This window comes from Cherax quadricarinatus, chromosome 31 (genome assembly GCF_038502225.1).
Source record: "Cherax quadricarinatus isolate ZL_2023a chromosome 31, ASM3850222v1, whole genome shotgun sequence".
Classification (NCBI taxonomy): Eukaryota; Metazoa; Arthropoda; class Malacostraca; order Decapoda; family Parastacidae; genus Cherax; species Cherax quadricarinatus.
In genome coordinates, this window is record NC_091322.1 from 20,365,670 (window position 1) to 20,386,153 (window position 20,484).

The 20,484-nt window shown below is 39.7% G+C and overlaps 2 protein-coding genes across 5 annotated transcripts in view; both read left to right on the forward strand.

Moving 5' to 3' along the window:
* The window catches only part of Rab39 (RAS oncogene family member Rab39), a 552,594-nt gene that overhangs the window by 134,542 nt on the left and 397,568 nt on the right, over window positions 1-20,484 (forward strand). The window lies entirely within an intron of this gene.
* The window catches only part of Nle (notchless protein homolog 1), a 132,352-nt gene that overhangs the window by 83,584 nt on the left and 28,284 nt on the right, over window positions 1-20,484 (forward strand). For both annotated transcript variants that reach the window (XM_070090236.1, XM_070090235.1), the window contains exons 8-9: window positions 4,391-4,498; window positions 10,515-10,647. In XM_070090236.1, the coding sequence (XP_069946337.1) occupies window positions 4,391-4,498; window positions 10,515-10,647 (241 nt within the window). The remainder of the gene's footprint in view (window positions 1-4,390; window positions 4,499-10,514; window positions 10,648-20,484) is intronic.

Consider the following 20,484-nt stretch of genomic DNA (forward strand, 5'->3'; position numbering starts at 1 on the left):
TGAGGCTAACCCTGAGAAGCCTATGCCAGTTGTGGAATCCATTGTGCCTACTTCAAAAATTAGGGAAATGTGTGCAAAGTGGGTTGAACTGCAAACCTTTATGGATGAAAATCACCCTAACACAGCTATTGCAAGCCGTGCTGGTGACTATTACAATGACAATGTTGTGGCCCATTTTAGACAAATCTTATAGGAATGGGAGGTACAGAGCTCTATGGACAGATTTGTTGTGCGACAGAGGTCCAGTGACTCTCAAGCTGGTTTAGTGGCATTAAAAGAAGAAGGGAAGTAACCCCGGAAAAGGACTTGCTACCTCAAGTCCTAATGGAAGGGGATTCCCCTTCTAAACAGTAACAACTTCGACACTCTCCCCTCCTCCCATCCTATCAGTCATCACCAGCTCTTCATTAAAGGTAAGTGTCAATTATTCTATTGTTATCATTCTATTGTTATTGTAATTATTCTGTTGCATTAAACTTAATATTTCATGTGGTAAATTTTTTTTTTCATACTTTTGGGTGTCTTGCATGGATTAATTTGATTTCCATTACGTATTTCTTATGGGGAAAATTGATTCGCTTTTCGATATTTTCGGTATTCGATGAGCTCTCAGGAACGGATTAATATCGAATACCGGGGGTTCACTGTATTGTTAATTCTGGACCCTGTTTTGAAGTTGACCTTACTTGAATTGTGTTTGAAATTGGGCAAATTACCAATTTCTGATCACTTTATTGGGTAGTTAAAATTGGTAAGTGGGCAGTTTCTTGTACTCAGTTGATAGAACAAATGGAGTTCTAGTGAAATAGCTATGAGTTTGGTTGAGTGGAACAATGGAATTGGCCGAAAATAGGGCGAAATCGCCGATACATAAATATCACCGAGACCACTAACTTTGTGAGAGCATGATTCCTTAAGTTTTTCATCAAATTTCATACTTATGATGTCATTACCAGTGGGAAAAGATTATCATTTCATAAGATTTTTTTTTTTTTTTTAAATTCTTCAGCACTGAGAGCAAGTTAGTGAGTAGGAGTCTCGACAATGAAAGGGTTAAACTGTGTAAGATGTATGGCATACATCCATACATGCAGGGACCAGGATGTGTATGACATATACCATACTCATGATTGTTCTTGCTTTCAAATTTGCTGATTACCACAAATTTAAGTTTCAGGTCATTTGTTTGAGTTGTCGGGTACTGCCTCAGGCAACAGAAAAAAAAAAATTGCTAGCTGTTGGGTAAGGTTGCCTTAGTCAGTTATTCTCACAGTGTCTAATGGGAAAGTTTTGATTCAAATGACAGTGATGAATATAGTTCTAGTATGAAGTGTAAACATGGCACAGTACACCCCAGGAACCCTGACATTACAAACAGCCCTGACACCACCCTACCAACACCAAACAACACCTCTAGCTACCTGTCCAACATCATGTGTGGCACTAGTAGCATCCCTGAAAACCACCAGGTGCCATACAAGCACATGTGACACCACCAGTTACAACATACGTGGCACCATCTGCATTCTCTGCCAGCACTGTGTGGCAGCAGCTGCCTTACCAGCAGCACATGTTACATTTCTAGCTGCCCTGCACTACACACGTGGTTATGGAGTACTGTACTATGCAAATAACGTAATGCCTTTTACATAGGATAGAATGGATGAAATCTCAATACTGGAATAACAAACATGAAAGAACAGTCATATACATTCAGGACATTTCTGTCATATTCCAACATGTACTACAAAGTCACCACATCATCAGCTGGAAAGACTCCAAACTCCAACACAAAATGCAGTGTCCATACCAAGCAAAAAGGATATCATCAAAGCCACACTTATTAATTTTAAACCTAATTTCCATCTTTCAGAAGGAGGATGCAAACCAGACACTATTATCACTCCTTGCTAAAATAAAAGACTCAGCAGACAGTGCAACATACCCCAAATGAAAAGCAGGGGTGCCATGAGTACACTAAGAGAGAACACAATAAGTGTCAGGGGCCCAAAATTGCTCAGCAGCCTCCCATCATACAAACAGTTTTAGTCACCGCATTATGACAGGTGAGCACCCCGGCATAATGCCGTGAGTAAAATCAAAGGCCTACCATACAGGGGGGCCTTTTTTAATCAGTGCATTATGCCGGGTAGCAGCCGTTAGCATGATTTCACGGCCTGTCACTGCACTCCACAGTGACTCCTCAGTGCTCACGTGGCTGCCATGGTGAGAGGAAGTGTTGCACTTTTGTCTCTCATCTGCCCTATCTTTTGTCTGGCGTTCTCTTTGGTTTTGGGGCTATACATGTTTGATTATGGGTAAAAGGAAGTCTTGAACACCTGCAACTATTGCTCAAATCATAGGGCTTCACAAATCTGGGCACCAGACAAAAGATATAGTGGAGAATGTTGGTGTGTGTGTGTGTGTGTTCAGTGAGGAACTGGGTGCAGCATTTCAAGGCTGGTGGCAGTGTCAAGTTACCGTTTGCCAAACCTCCGCCTGGCCCCTTGAAGAAGACATCTGTTACTACCTTAACTGTGTTAAAGAAGCAGCTAGAGAGTACACCTAAGATAACTGCTAGAAAATTGAAAGAAAAGATCCCACATCTTTTCTCAGAGGTGTCTGTAAGAACTGTTAACAGACGTGTGTCAGAACTGGGCTACAGTAGTCACCGCCAGGTTAAGAAACAGATCCTCTCCAAGCCACAAAAGAAACGTAGGTTGGATTATGCAAAGAAATGTATTCACTGGACCCCTCAACAGTGGTCTGAAGTACTTTGGAGTAATGAAGCAACCTTCACCATCACCTATAACCGTAGGGGACATGTATACCGGTCCAGAGGTAGTGACCCGCTAGACCCACGCTACACCTGTGGGACCACCAAACACCCCGACTCGCTCATAGTTTGGGGGTGTTTCAGTGCTCAGAGGGTTGGTGAATTCATTGTGCTTCCCAACAACCAGTATATGAACCAGTATAATTACCTTGAGTTATTGTGTGACAATTTACCTGAGGCGTTTGACAAGTGTGGGGCTACGGTTTTTATGCAGGACGCTGCACCGTATCATAATGCCAAATCTGTAGTTCAGTGGCTTAAGGACTGTGAAGTGAGGTTCTTTAATGACTGGCCAGGCAATTCCCCAGACCTGAACCCTAATGAGAACCTCTGGTCAGTAGTGAAACAAAGTTTACTGGGCAAGGATATCAGTTCCATCCCGCGGCTGGAGGCTGCTCTACATAAGACATGGAATAATATACCACCCCAAACTTTCAAGAATTTGTGTGAGAGTCTTCCTACATGGCTGAGGGACATGATTAAGCATAAAGGATACAGCACCAAGTATTAAAACCTCATTAAGTGTGCAAATATATATTATTATAATCTTTCATGGTATGTGTTTGTGTTTTGGTATGTGTGTGTGGGGAAGGGGTGACTTAATGCCGTGACTAGCACTGTAAGAGAGGGATTGCCACTAGACCCCTAGCTGTCTTCAAGAGGTAGATGGACAGAAACCTAAAGTTAGTGCCTGATCAGCTGGGCTGTGGCTCATACATTGGATTGTGTACAGCCAGCAGTTGATCAGGCCCTGGTCAAGGACTGGGGCGTTCATTCCTGGAACAGCCTCCAGGTAGACTCAGGGTAGGTAGACCACAAATGCAGCATAATCCTACATTCCAGCATTCAACCTGCACAGCAGGCTGGTTTTGTCGAATACAGGCAGTTCAAACACTGGAGACAGTAGATTGTGTGGTCAGTCCCTTAACCAAAAGCAGAGGCATGGGGTCAGAGATTTATTATATACTGTAGGTAGAAATGAGTAGCTGAAGATTATGTCATATGGGAGTAGGACCCACTAGTGGGTGTAATACACATGTAACACAGCTACTTTTTTTATTGTCAGAACATTTTGCCTGCATAGCAGCCTTCTTCAGTCAAACATAAGCGGTTATAATACTGGAGACAGTTTCTACTGTGCTTTATATTTGTATCCAAGTGGTTTCTGACTTTCTATATTTAGCAATAAAATAAGGAGCAGGTATATGAAAAAGAGGAGAAAATAGTAAAAGTGAGAGTTAGTTTTAGCAGAACAAAGTTTCTTAGTAAGAGTAACAGTGAATTTTATACTTAACAAGAGGTACAAAGTGTGCCCTGTTATGTATACCTGGAGACCTGGAGAGGGTTCTGGGGGTCAATGCTCCCGCTGCCGGAGCCTCATGTAGCAAGAGAGGTTATATATATTATAATTCTTTTGTTGGTGATGCATCAATATATTTTTATTGCAATGATTATGCCTTCATTTCAATAATTCTCTGCTACTTTAAATTTTATTGATTTTAATCAGTACAAGTTTCTTAGATTTTGTTTTAAGGCTGGTTTTCTTTGTTTTAGGTTTTGTCAAACCATCTGCAGTGTGTTACAGCCTTGCGTTGGAGTGGTGAGGACCTCCTGTACTCAGCCTCCCAAGACAGAACTATAAAGGTCTGGAGAGCTTCAGATGTGAGTAGCTACTGTGTTGAGCTACATTTCCTGGGCTTCTTGATGGTGTTGAGCTATATGAGCTACTACACTGGCCGTGCCGTAGTACTATAGGTCGAGGTCACTGTCGGTGCAGTAGTATTACGCTGTGAGTTCAGCTCACCCAGATATGCTGTGAATGGTAAATTTGGGCCTAGATATGAGAGCATGGGTCTATACAGTAAGTGTGCAACATATAAAAAATCCTGCAGCATGCAGTGCATAATGAAAAAAAAACTGTGACTGTGTTTTTGGTTTAAAACAGCGACTTTGCTGTGCATTTTTGTATGGTTGTATTTATTTGCATTGCTTATTCTGAACCCCATTTTGAAACTGGAATATTTTGAAATTTGTGTGAAATTGACCAAATTACCAATTTCTGATCACTTTATTGGGCAGTTGAAATAACTGATTAGGCAATTTCTTGTGCTCAGTTGATAAAATGGAAGGCATATTAGTACAATAGCTAGGAATTTGGGTGACTAGAACAATGTAATTGCCCTAAATTAGGACTCAGATTGGGCAAAATCGCGGATGCATCAATATCACTGACGCAGCAAAATTCGTGAAAGCATAATTTCGTCAATTTTCCATCAGATTTCATACTTTCTCTTTTATTACCTTCAGAAAAAGATTCTCTACTATTTCATAAGAAAAAATATAAATTTTTTTTTTTAAATTCTTGGACAGTGTGGACAAGTTGCAGATTGCAGGTCTGGACAGTGGAAGGGTTAACCCTTTTAGAGTCAGTCCCATTGTATCATGGCTTTGAAGCCAGTGTTGGTCCCATAGTATAATGCCATGAGCTTAGCTCACTCAGATTAGCTGTGAGTGGTAAATTTGGGCCTAGACATGAGAGAATGGGTCTATGCACTAAGTGTGCACCATATAAAAAAAATCCTGCAGCACACAGTGCATAATGAGTAAAGAGAAAACCAACAGTGTTTTTGGTTTAAAACAGCTAATTTGCAGTGTATTTTTGTATGGTTGTTATGGTTGCATTCTCAGTTTTTTGGTCTCATTTGATAGAATGGAAGATATCTTATAGAAATAGAGATGATTTTGATTAGTTTCAGGACTGAAAGTAGCTTGAAATTGAGCTCAAAAGAGCAGAAATGTTCGACTTTTTCCAACATTTCAGAGTACTAAATAATGTCAGTTGTCCAGTACGTGTCCAACTGGCCAGTCTAATGCGCGTTTAGAAATGCACTGAGATTATTTATACAATTATTACAATAATGCAGTAGTCTGCATAAAAGTAAATTTTCTACTTTTTTGTGTGTGAATAAAAATTCAAAATGAACAATTGGACAGGAAATTTTGAGTCTAGTGACTTTCTTGATATAGTTCAGGATTGCTTTTTAAAACAGTTTGACTTGGTTCTTGCCAACAAAGAATGACTAGTTAACCCTTTCAGGGTTTCGGCCGTACTAGTACGGCTTACGCACCAGTGTCTATGATGTACTAGTGCGCCTAAATTCTAGCGCCCTCAAATCTAGTGGGAGAAAGCTGGTAGGCCTACATATGAAAGAATGGGTCTATGTGGTCAGTGTGCACAGTATAAAAAAAATCCTGCAGCACACAGTGCGTAATGAGAAAAAAAAAACTTTGACCATGTTTTTGGATTAAAACAGCGACTTTGCACTGCATTTTCATATGGTATTTATGGCTGTATTCTAGTTTTCCTGGTCTCATTTTATAGAATGGAAGACATATTACTGAAATTGTGATGATTTTGACTGGTTTTACAATGAAAAGTACCTGGAAATTGAGCTCAAAGTAGCAGAAATGTTCGATTTTTACCTAAGTTCAAAAGTAAACAAATCTTGCTGTGGGTCCAATACACGTCAACTGGTGAGTCTAATATTCTTTCACAAGTGCGCTGATATTATTTATACCATTTCTACACTAATGCAGTATCTGCATAACAGTAAATCTTCTATTTTTTTGTGAGAATAAAAATTCAAAGTGAAAAGCAAAAGAATGTGAGAGGGGCATGGGGACATGACTAATGAACAGAGGAAATGGTATTTTAGTGCCAAGAATGTCTTTCATGTTTATTCTGGACCCCATTCGGAAATTGGCATCTTTTGAAATTTGTGTGAAATTGGCAAAATTGCTAAATTCTGACCACTGTATTGGATAGTTGAAATCGGTAAACGGGTGGTTTCTTGTACTCATTCGATAGAAAAAGTGGAGTTCTAGCGAAATAGTTATGATTTTTGTCGACTAGTACACTGGAATTTGCCGAAAATAGGGCTCAAAGTGGGCAAAATTGCCAATGCGTGAGCATCGTCGAGACCGCTAACTTCGCAAGAGCATAATTCTGTAGTTTTCCATCAAATTTCATACTTTTGGTGTCATTATGATCGGGAAAAGATTCTCTATCTTTTCATAAGAAATTTTTTTTTTTTTTTTTTTTTGAAATTTGGGGGACCCTGAGAACAAGTCTCGGAGAGGGCCTGGGGACCCTGAAAGGGTTAAACTGTCCAAACATAGATCTACGTTCATATGCGTAGTGCTCCAAAAGTAGATCTATGTTTTTTTACACATTTTCAAATACAGTGGACCCCCGCATAACGATCACCTCCGAATGCGACCAATTATGTAAGTGTATTTATGTAAGTGCATTTGTACGTGTATGTTTGGGGGTCTGAAATGGACTAATCTACTTCACAATATTCCTTATGGGAACAAATTCGGTCAGTACTGGCACCTGAACATACTTCTGGAGTGAAAAAATATCGTTAACCGGGGGTCCACTGTATAACAAAAAAAAAAGTAGATCAAAGTTTTTTTACATGCTTTCAAATTTAAAAACAAACAGATCTACGTTTTTTACATACTTTCAGATGTTGAAAAAAAATGTAGATCTATGTTTGGACAGTTTAAGGGTTAATAATCTTGAGGTTAATGATGAGCTTGGGAACAGCAATTACAAATCACTTAGTTTCAACACATCATGGAATTACAATCAAGTCTTTGTCCCAGACTTCCGATTAGCCGATTTCATGGGACTGAAATTACCTGGATGGGCTATATTGGGATGACCTGACTATGGGGTCAGGTAGGTGGTGTTGGTTGCCAATATGACATGTTTCAGAGCATAGTGCTAGCTGTAAAGACAACAGTAGATTAAAACATCTCTTTGGTCAAAAGAGAGGCACATACAGGCGTATCAAAAGAGGGGATGGGCAGTTAAGAAATCAATATGTTCAATTAAAGAGAGAGATACAAAAAGGAATAAGAAAAGCAAACAGGGATTATGAGGCTAAAGTCACAAGGGATTCAAAAACTAACCCAAAAGGGTTCTTTCAGGTATACAGAAATAAGATTAGGGACAAGATAGGCCCACTTAAAAGTAACTCAGGTCAGATCACTGACAGTGATAAAGAAATGTGTGAACTTGTCAACACTTACTTCCTCCAAGTTTTTACTCAGAAAGATACTAGCGAAATTCCAGAAATAATAAATTATGTAGAACAGGACGATAATAAACTATGCATGATTGAGGGAACTAGTGACATGGTCCTCAGACAAATAGGGAAATTAAAGCCTAACAAATCCTCAGACCCTGATGAACTGTTTGCAAGGGTGTTAAAGGAATGTAAAGAGGAACTTAGCATACCTTTGGCTAATCTTCGCAATATATCACCACTACAAACTGGCATAGTGCCAGACAAGTGGAAAATGGCAAATGTAATGCCTGTTTACAAGGCAGGTGACAGGTCCTTAGCTTTGAACTATAGACCAGTAAGCCTTACCTCCATAGTGGGAAAATTTATGGAATCAATAATTCCTGAGGCAATTTGTAGCCATCTTGAAAGGCAAAAATTGATTAACCGTTTGACTATCGTAAGCCCCTTTCTGAAACTGTCATGGAATCAATAATTCCCAAGGCAATTTGTAGCCATCTTGAAAGGCATAAATTGATTAACTGTTTGACTATCGCAAGCCCCTTTCTGAAACTGTCATTCTATGTCGTAAAATTTTTGGAAAAAAAAAAAAATTTCTTATGAAATGATAGAGAATCTTTTCCTGATGGTAATGACACCAAAAGTACGAAATTTGGTCGAAACTAACTTTGCTCCCGCGAAGTTAGTTTCTGTATATATATATGACCAAAACAGTCAAAGGGTTAAAAGCGTACATGGCAAAGAGCAATGTGATTAGGGTAACAAAAATTTAGGTAATGAAAGACTGGATATCAGATTGGAAGCAGGGAGTATGGAGGAAGTAATTTTTTTTTTTTTCAACAAACTGGCCGTATCCCACCAAGGCAGGGTGGCCCAAAAAGAAAAACGAAAGTTTCTCTTTTTAAATTTAGTAATTTATACAGGAGAAGGGGTTACTAGCCCCTTGCTCCCGGCATTTTAGTTGCCTCTTACAACACGCATGGCTTACGGAGGAAGAATTCTGTTCCGCTTCCCCATGGAGATAAGAGGAAATAAACAAGAGCAAGAACTAGAAAGAAAATAGAAGAAAACCCAGAGGGGGGTGTATATAGTGTATGCTTGTATATGTATGTGTAGTATGACCTAAATGTAAGGAGAAGCAGCAAGACGTACCTGAAAATCTTGCATGTTTATAAGACAGACAAAAGACACCAGCAATCCTACCATCATGTAAAACAATTACAGGTTTCCGTTTTACACTCACTTGGCAGGACGGTAGTACCTCCCTGGGCGGCTGCTGTCTACCAACCTACTACCTACAGGAGGTAGTAAATGTGTTCATATATTTGCTAGTGAACTTGTTGATGGTTGGGTCTATGAAAGACGAAGTGAACCATAGAATTTATGAGGGGGGAAAAAGGTGGGTGGTGTATTGAGGTATCTGTGGAGATGAAGAACATTATCCATGGATGCAAAAATAGGAATGTATGTGGGTATAGTGGTACCAACACTCTTATATGGGTGTGAAGCATGAGTTGTGAATGTTGCAGCAAGGAGGAGGCTGGAAGCAGTGGAGATGTCATGTCTGAAGGCAATGTGTGGTGTAAATATGCAGAGAATTTGAAGTTTTGGGAATAAGAGGAGGTGTGGGGTTACTAAAAGTCTTATCCACGGGGCTGAGGAGGAGTTGCTTAAATGAATTGGACATTTAGAGAAGGTAGAGCAAAATTGGATGACTTGGAGGGCATATAAATCTGTAGTGGAGAGGAGATGGGGTATTGGTCACCCTAGGAAAGGTTGAAGGGAGGAGGTAATGTAGATTTTGTATGTAAAGGGCTTGGATGTCAAAGTGGCATGTGTGAATGTGTTAGATGGAAGTGAGTAGAGACTAGTGGTTTTTATGATTTGACTTACTGTTGGAGTGTGAACTAGATAATATTTGTGAAGGGATTCATGGAAACTGGTTAGCTTAACATCCTGGAGGTGGGAAGTACAGTGCCTGTGTTCTGAAGGAGGGGTGGAGATTTTGCAGTTTGGGGGAAAGGCATCTGTACCGTAGTATTGGTGCATCTCTGGCAAGACAGTGATGGAGTGAGTGATGGTGAAAGTGTTTTTTTTTTTTTTTGAGTCATCCTACCTGGTTGGGAGACAGCTGGTATGTTAAAATAAATTAAGAGCAATGGGTTGTAGTAAAAAAATTAGTAGCACATACTTTAACAAATGGAAATTTTGTAAAAATTGTATGAGAGAGATGGGGTAAAATAAGTTTCTCTCTGTTTTTGAGGCTACAAATAGGTAATCACATGAAGCCAACACACAGGGAAGTATGAGGCATTATACTCAGCACTAACAACACCAGATTATTCATGGATTCTTGTTATCTGTGTGCAATCATGGAACTTTCATTACATAACCCAGGGTTGTCTATGGTCTTTTGTAGTCTGATGGTGTACCACTGACAACTAGTTTCACTAACACTTGTGTTGTGCAGCTGGGGAGCAATGCATATTCCCTTTGAGTCACGGAACTCCTTAGTTCTACAGAATTAGACATACATATTATGAAAAATCATACAAAAGACAAATTTGTTTTATTTTTTGCAGGGAACAATGTGCCGGACACTACAAGGGCATGGACACTGGGTGAATACACTTGCCCTCAACACAGACTATGCTTTAAGAACTGGAGCTTTTGATCCCGAGGCACTGATGAAGGACAGACCTGAAATAACTTCTGGTAAGTTTGATTGTAATTACAGTAGGGCCCTGCTTTTCGGCATTTCGCCTTACAGCATTCCGCTAATATGGCAATCTCAAATTATGACCAAAACTTTCTACATGGTAAGTAGTCTTTCAAATTCGGCGCATGCAACCTGGTTTGTTTACATTCTCCATGAGTACATCTCTCTATTGTGTAATAATCACTCTTGGGCACATTAAAAGTCTAATTTTACATCAATATAGACATTTTCAATGATCCATCTATGATATTTTCTTCAAAATTATGTAAGAAACATGTTACATAGCATATGAACATGTTTATATACTATGGAGGTGTGGTAGCCGGGCGGAGGGAAAACATTACGTCACTCCCTTTAATACAGAACGCTTTTGTTCACAATTCTCAGCATGAATTATTCATTACTTCTCCCTTTGTTTATGTTGGCATATAGAGGTAGTTGTGAACATGGTTTGTCAATGGTAATAATATGGCTCTGGGCCACATTAAGTGCCAAGTTAGAGGATGATGGTGTGCCATTCTGATTTTATTCAATAAACACCCTGCCACTCACCTCTCACACATTAATATTAATATTTTAAGGTAAGTAATAAGTGTACTCTGTGTGTCTCTCTTGCCTTTTATTGTATTTTTAATGCCTATTTCTATCGCTAACTTAATATAAGTTAGTGTAAACTTGTTGTCTGGCATTTATTGCATATTTTATGTGTGCTCTGATAATAATAGTACTTGTGGACCTGTGTGGTAGCCGGGTGGAGGGACAACATTACGTTTTCTCTGCTCAGCCATCAGAGAAAACGTGTATGAATCTGCATTTGGCCCAGCCACTCCCCCACTCCACTTTTGTTTACAATTTTCGGAATGAATTATTCATTAATTCTACCTTCATTTATGATGGCATCTAAAGGTAGTTGTTAGAAATTATTAAATTCAGTGAACACAGTATGTCGATGTTAATAATATGGCTTTGGGCCACAGTGTAGGTAGCCTGTAGGTGTAGCCCAGGCGGGCTACAACTACTGGCTACCTGTGCTGACTTCCTACAAATAAATACTACTCACCTCTCTTCCTATATTAAGACTACACATATTTTAAGGTAAATAATGAGTGTACTGTATGTGTATTTTACCGCTCTGGGATGTTTTAAATATCGTATATTAAGTATGAGAAGGGGAGCCAGGGCTACCTACACCTGGGCTACCTGCACCTCACTTCCTACAAATTAGTACTACTCAACTCTCTCCCTACATTAAGATTACAAATACTTTAAGATAAGTAATGAATTTATTGTGAAGGTATTTTACTTTGTACCTAGGGATTGGCGGAGAGCATGTATAGTCCCTTTATATAAAGGGAAAGGGGACAAAAGAGAGTGTAAACATTATAGAGGAATAAGTTTACTGAGTATACCAGGAAAAGTATACAGTAGGGTTTTAATTGAAAGAATTAGAGGTAAGACAGAATGTAGGATTGCGGATGAGCAGGGAGGCTTCAGAGTGGGTAGGGGATGTGTAGATCAAGTGTTTACATTGAAGCATATATGTGAACAGTATTTAGATAAAGATAGGGAGGTTTTTATTGCATTTATGGATTTAGAAAAGGCATATGATAGAGTGGATAGAGGAGCAATGTGGCAGATGTTGCAAGTATATGGAATAGGTGGTAAGTTATTAAATGCTGTAAAGAGTTTTTATGAGGATAGTGAGGCTCAGGTTAGGGTGTGTAGAAGAGAGGGAGAATACTTCCCGGTAAAAGTAGGTCTTAGACAGGGATGTGTAATGTCACCATGGTTGTTTAATATATTTATAGATGGGGTTGTAAAGGAAGTAAATGCTAGGGTGTTTGGGAGAGGGGTGGGATTAAATTATGGGGAATCAAATTCAAAATGGGAATTGACACAGTTACTTTTTGCTGATGATACTGTGCTTATGGGAGATTCTAAAGAAAAATTGCAAAGGTTAGTGGATGAGTTTGGGAATGTGTGTAAAGGTAGAAAGTTGAAAGTGAACATAGAAAAGAGTAAGGTGATGAGGGTGTCAAATGATTTAGATAAAGAAAAATTGGATATCAAATTGGGGAGGAGGAGTATGGAAGAAGTGAATGTTTTCAGATACTTGGGAGTTGACGTGTCGGCGGATGGATTTATGAAGGATGAGGTTAATCATAGAATTGATGAGGGAAAAAAGGTGAGTGGTGCGTTGAGGTATATGTGGAGTCAAAAAACGTTATCTATGGAGGCAAAGAAGGGAATGTATGAAAGTATAGTAGTACCAACACTCTTATATGGGTGTGAAGCTTGGGTGGTAAATGCAGCAGCAAGGAGACGGTTGGAGGCAGAAAATGGAGATGTCCTGTCTAAGGGCAATGTGTGGTGTAAATATTATGCAAAAAATTCGGAGTGTGGAAATTAGGAGAAGGTGTGGAGTTAATAAAAGTATTAGTCAGAGGGCAGAAGAGGGGTTGTTGAGGTGGTTTGGTCATTTAGAGAGAATGGATCACAGTAGAATGACATGGAAAGCATATAAATCTATAGGGGAAGGAAGGAGGGGTAGGGGTCGTCCTCGAAAGGGTTGGAGAGAGGGGGTAAAGGAGGTTTTGTGGGCAAGGGGCTTGGATTTCCAGCAAGCGTGCGTGAGCGTGTTAGATAGGAGTGAATGGAGACGAATGGTACTTGGGACCTGACGATCTGTTGGAGTGTGAGCAGGGTAATATTTAGTGAAGGGATTCAGGGAAACCGGTTATTTTCATATAGTCGGACTTGAGTCCTGGAAATGGGAAGTACAATGCCTGCACTTTAAAGGGGGGGGTTTGGGATATTGGCAGTTTGGAGGGATATGTTGTGTATCTTTATATGTATGCTTCTAGACTGTTGTATTCTGAGCACCTCTGCAAAAACAGTGATAATGTGCGAGTGTGGTGAAAGTGTTGAATGATGATGAAAGTATTTTCTTTTTGGGGATTTTCTTTCTTTTTTGGGTCACCCTGCCTCGGTGGGAGACGGCCGAATTTTTTAAAAAAAAAAAAAAAAAAAAAGTTTCTAAACTGTTGTATTCTGGGCGCCTCTGCAAAAGCAGTGATAGTGTGTGAGTGTGGTGAAAGTGTTGAATGATGATGAAAGTATTTTCTTTTCGGGGATTTTCTTTCTTTTTTGGGTCACCCTGCCTCGGTGGGAGACGGCCGACTTGTTGAAAAAAAAAAAAAAATTTACTTTGTGTGTTTTTAATGCCTAGTTCTATTACTAACCTAATATAATTTAGTGGAAACTTGTTGTCTGGCATTTATATGCATTTATAAATGGGAAAAAATGGCATTCTGCCTTCCGGTGATGTCTGCTTTCCGGCGACAGCCTGGAACCTAACCCGCCGTATAAGTGGGGCCCTACTGTATTTGTCTTGTGGGAGGTATGGCATCCTGCCTGGCCACTCCCACATACTACGACATAAAGCTCCCTAAAGCAATAAAATGCTTATACGTACACTCATTAATTACCTTAAAATATTTGTAGTCTTGATGTAGGGTTAGAAGTGATTTCTATTTGTAGGAAGTCAGATTGGGAAGTATGGGTAGCCAGGAAGGGCAGTCCTCCCCACCCACCCCACCCACACGTATTGTGAACAAACCAGACGAACGCATCTAGTTTTCGTCGCTTTACATTGTGTACAGGTTGTCTCCACGTTGATACAGTAGAATAAATACTAGAGAGAAATACTCCCATTCTCATGTAACACCATTTTTAAAAGAAATGATGCCCTGAGTGAAGGCATACGAAAGGAATAATTTTCTAGCTACTCCCAGTAATATTATAGTGTACACATTTTCTCTGATGTTAGACTACAAGTTGCCTGGCTACCACAAGTCCTACAATTCACCTGGCTATCACATCTCATTTTTTTTTTTTTCAACAAGTTGGCTGTCTCCCACCGAGGCAGGGTGACCCAAAAAAGAAAGAAAATCCCCAGAAAGAAAATGCTTTCATCATCATTCAACACTTTCACCACACTCACACATTATCACTGTTTTTGCAGTGGTGCTCAGAATACAATAGCTTAGAAGCATATACGTATAAAGATACACAACATATCCCTCCAAACTGCCAATATCCCAAACCCCTCCTTTAAAGTGCAGGCATTGTACTTCCCATTTCAGGACTCAAGTCCGACTATATGAAAATAACCGGTTTCCCTGAATCCCTTCACTAAATATTACCCTGCTCACACTCCAACAGATCGTCAGGTCCCAAGTATCATTCATCTCCATTCACTCCTATCTACACGCTCATGCACGCTTGCTGGAAGTCCAAGCCCTTCGCCCACAAAACCTCCTTTACCCCCTCTCTCCAACCCTTTCGAGGACGACCCCTACCCCTCCTTCCTTCCCCTATAGATTTATTTGCTTTCCATGTCATTCTACTTTGATCCATTCTCTCTAAATGACCAAACCACTTCAACAGCCCCTCTTCTGCCCTCTGACTAATGCTTTTATTAACTCCACACCTTCTCCTAATTTCCACACTCCGAATTTTCTGCATAATATTTACACCACACATTGCCCTTAGACAGGACATCTCCACTGCCTCCAACCGTCTCCTCGCTGCTGCATTTACCACCCAAGCTTCACATCCATATAAGAGTGTTGGTACCACTATACTTTCATACATTCCCTTCTTTGCCTCCATAGATAGCGATTTTGACTCCACATATACCTCAACACACCACTCACCTTTTTTCCCTCATCAATTCTATGATTAACCTCATTCTTCATAAATCCATCTGCCGACACGTCAACTCCCAAGTATGTGAAAACATTCACTTCTTCCATACTCCTCCTCCCCAATTTGATATCCAATTTTTCTTTATCTAAATTATTTGATACCCTCATCACCTTACTCTTTTCTATGTTCACTTTCAACTTTCTACCTTTACACACATTCCCAAACTCATCCACTAACCTTTGCAATTTTTCTTTAGAATCTCCCATAAGCACAGTATCATCAGCAAAAAGTAACTGTGTCAATTCCCATTTTGAATTTGATTCCCCATAATTTAATCCCACCTCTCTCCCAAACACCCTAGCATTTACTTCTTTTACAACCCCATCTATAAATGTATTAAACAACCATGGTGACATTACACATCCCTGTCTAAGACCTACTTTTACCGGGAAGTATTCTCCCTCTCTTCTACACACCGTAACCTGAGCCTCACTATCCTCATAAAAGCTCTTTACAGCATTTAATAACTTACCACCTATTCCATATACTTGCAACATCTGCCACATTGCTCCTCTATCCACTCTATCATATGCCTTTTCTAAATCCATAAATGCAATAAAAACTTCCCTACTTTTATCTAAATACTGTTCACATTTATGTTTCAATGTAAACACTTGATCTACACATCCCCTACCCACTCTGAAGCCTCCCTGCTCATCCGCAATCCTACATTCTGTCTTACCTCTAATTCTTTCAATTATAACCCTACCGTATACTTTTCCTGGTATACTCGGTAAACTTATTCCTCTATAATTTTTACAATCGCTTTTGTCCCCTTTCCCTTTATATAAAGGGATTATACATGCTCTCCACCAATCTCTTGGTACCTTCCCCTCTTTCATACATTTATTAAACAAGAGTACCAACCACTCGAACAGTATATCCACCCTGCTTTTAACATTTCTGTCATGATCCCATCAGTTCCAGCTGCTTTACCCCCTTTCATTCTACGTCTCATATTTATGTTAATTTATTCTACTGCGGGGTGTATTTAGATGGATTAAGCAAAATGTGTATATTAATGTTTTATATGATATTTAATGCACCTCAGAGTGATTATTAATGTGTTATTATTATTTTCATTATTAATATTTGATCTTCAAGACTAATAAGATACTCTTAATGATTTTAATGTGTACCCGCATGCCAGCACTGTGTGTAAATTAACTTGGGTACAGATACACATAAATATAATTATCAGTTATAATAATAATGTATAAAGGCAAAGGGGATAAAAGAGAGTGCAAAAATTATAGGGGGATAAGTCTGTTGAGTGTACCTGGTAAAGTGTATGGTAGAGTTATAATTGAAAGAATTAAGAGTAAGACGGAGAATAGGATAGCAGATGAACAAGGAGGCTTTAGGAAAGGTAGGGGGTGTGTGGACCAGGTGTTTACAGTGAAACATATAAGTGAACAGTATTTAGATAAGGCTAAAGAGGTCTTTGTGGCATTTATGGATTTGGAAAAGGCGTATGACAGGGTGGATAGGGGGGCAATGTGGCAGATGTTGCAAGTGTATGGTGTAGGAGGTAGGTTACTGAAAGCAGTGAAGAGTTTTTATGAGGATAGTGAGGCTCAAGTTAGAGTATGTAGGAAAGAGGGAAATTTTTTCCCAGTAAAAGTAGGCCTTAGACAAGGATGTGTGATGTCACCGTGGTTGTTTAATATATTTATAGATGGGGTTGTAAGAGAAGTAAATGCGAGGGTCTTGGCAAGAGGCGTGGAGTTAAAAGATAAAGAATCACACACAAAGTGGGAGTTGTCACAGCTGCTCTTTGCTGATGACACTGTGCTCTTGGGAGATTCTGAAGAGAAGTTGCAGAGATTGGTGGATGAATTTGGTAGGGTGTGCAAAAGAAGAAAATTAAAGGTGAATACAGGAAAGAGTAAGGTTATGAGGATAACAAAAAGATTAGGTGATGAAAGATTGAATATCAGATTGGAGGGAGAGAGTATGGAGGAGGTGAACGTATTCAGATATTTGGGAGTGGACGTGTCAGCGGATGGGTCTATGAAAGATGAGGTGAATCATAGAATTGATGAGGGAAAAAGAGTGAGTGGTGCACTTAGGAGTCTGTGGAGACAAAGAACTTTGTCCTTGGAGGCAAAGAGGGGAATGTATGAGAGTATAGTTTTACCAACGCTCTTATATGGGTGTGAAGCGTGGGTGATGAATGTTGCAGCGAGGAGAAGGCTGGAGGCAGTGGAGATGTCATGTCTGAGGGCAATGTGTGGTGTGAATATAATGCAGAGAATTCGTAGTTTGGAAGTTAGGAGGAGGTGCGGGATTACCAAAACTGTTGTCCAGAGGGCTGAGGAAGGGTTGTTGAGGTGGTTCGGACATGTAGAGAGAATGGAGCGAAACAGAATGACTTCAAGAGTGTATCAGTCTGTAGTGGAAGGAAGGCGGGGTAGGGGTCGGCCTAGGAAGGGTTGGAGGGAGGGGGTAAAGGAGGTTTTGTGTGCGAGGGGCTTGGACTTCCAGCAGGCATGCGTGAGCGTGTTTGATAGGAGTGAATGGAGACAAATGGTTTTTAATACTTGACGTGCTGTTGGAGTGTGAGCAAAGTAACATTTATGAAGGGATTCAGGGAAACCGGCAGGCCGGACTTGAGTCCTGGAGATGGGAAGTACAGTGCCTGCACTCTGAAGGAGGGGTGTTAATGTTGCAGTTTAAAAACTGTAGTGTAAAGCACCCTTCTGGCAAGACAGTGATGGAGTGAATGATGGTGAAAGTTTTTCTTTTTCGGGCCACCCTGCCTTGGTGGGAATCGGCCGGTGTGATAATAAAATAAAATAAAAATAATAATGTAGGTATGTAGTCCACCTGGGCTACATACCTACATCTACCTACATAGCTACATGATATTTAATGTAGCCCAGAGCCATATTATTACCATTGACATACCATATTCACTGAGTTTAATCGTTTCTATCAACTACCTTTAGATGCCATCATAAAAAAAGGGAGTAGTAATGACTAATTCATGCTGAGAATTGTAAACAAAAGCTTTATGTATTAAGGGGAGTGATGTAATATTTTCCCTCTGCCCAGTTACCACGCCTCCATAGTATATAAACATAAAATGTTTATATACTATGTAACGTGTTTCATATATAATTTTGAAGAAAATATCATAGATGGATTAATGAAAATGCCTATTACGTAAAATAAGACATTTAATATGCCCAAGAGTGATTATTATTACATAATAGAGGTATGTGCTCACAGAGCACATATTTATAATAGTTCTTGTGATTTCATATCCAATCTTTGTTCTGACACTAATATTATGTACTGAAGTAGTAGTAGCACTCAGATAGTAACAATCCCACTGACAGGTGAACATTTCACCTGCCCTGGTCATTTACTATTGTCTAGAAATATATACAAAGTATATATAGGTCCCAACAGTGTTTTAGACACGCTGGAGTATGAAACTCCTTGAAGAATGGTGTTACGACAGGGGTCAGATAACAAGTTACCAGACATAATGAGGGCAAATTCCTAGGCCTGTACCTTGACAACAACCTGAATTTCAGCACCCATATCCAACACATAACCAAAAAAGTATCCAAAACGGTTGGGATCCTCTCCAAGATACGATACTATGTGCCGCAAAATCCCCTTTTCACACTATACCACTCACTTATTTATCCATACCTCACCTATGCTATTTGTGCTTGGGGATCAACTGCAGCAACACACCTAAAGCCACTAATAACCCAACAAAAAGCTGCAGTAAGAATAATCACCAAATCCCATCCCTGGCAGCACACCCCCCCACTCTTCATAGATCTAAACTTACTCCTTGTTCAGTACATCCACACTTACTACCGTGCAGTCTACATCTACAGGACCTTAAACTCCAATATCAACCTTGACCTAAAATGCTTTCTTGATAGTTGTGACAGAACCCACAGGCATAACACCAGACACAAACATCTCTACGACATTCCCCGTGTCCGACTAAACCCTTACAAAAATTCAATGTATGTCAAAGGCCCTAAAATCTGGAACACCCTACCTGAGAACTCTAGAACTGCAGACACATTCATCACCTTCAAAACTACCATTAGAAAACATCTTATCTCCCTGATACACCCCGTCAACTAACTACACGAATACCACCTGGTGGTTCACACTTACACTCACTCACCCATTTGACCATAAACAGAAATATTAATCTCAATCTTAAAATAATGAATCCTGTGATACTCCAATACTGAAACTATGTACTGTGCCAAAACAAAAGCATTCACATTGCTAAACTCAGAAACTAGTATTTAGTCACTTAGCCATAATACCAACTTACCTCATAATTTGTATTATTTTAAAATTAAGAATTAAACTAAGTCTGCCTGAAATGCCTAGCCATGCTAGGTGTTCTAGTGGTACACTCTGTAATCATTATTTTACTACATGTAAACCACACAATAACCAAATTCTGTAAACTCAGCATTGTAATCCTTGTAGAGAATAAACTTTGAATTTGAATTTGAATTTGAAAGTGACAGCCAGTGACATTTGATGAATGTGCACTGCTGGAGGGAACCTTGCCTTTATATGTTTTTACTCTTGCACACAAACATGTCTCTGTATGTCTGTCTGTCAGTTTATCTGTCAGCCTGTCTATCTGTCTGAATGTTTAGCTCTGCTTATCTGTCTGTCAAGTTTTGCTTATCTGTCTTTCTGTCTGCCTGTGTGTGTCTGTCTTTCCATCTGCTTGTCTCTGTCTCAAGGAGCAACTAGTAAACCTGTTGGTTTGTGGTGTATGTGCTGCCCCCTGATTGCTGAGCAAGTGACACTACTATTATTTGCGTCATGTTTATTTATGTCTTACATCTACGAACACTGTATAGCACGTGGGCTGGAATTTTTGGGTTATCCTAAGTAATTTACATTATGTATAATAACTGTACTTATGAGTACATGTGAGACAGATATAGACAGATAGACAGAAACAGATAGACAGAGACAGGTAGACAGAGATATAGACAGCAGAGACAGCCAAAGCCAGCCAGCCTGTCAAATACATAAGAACATAAGAAAAAAGGAAC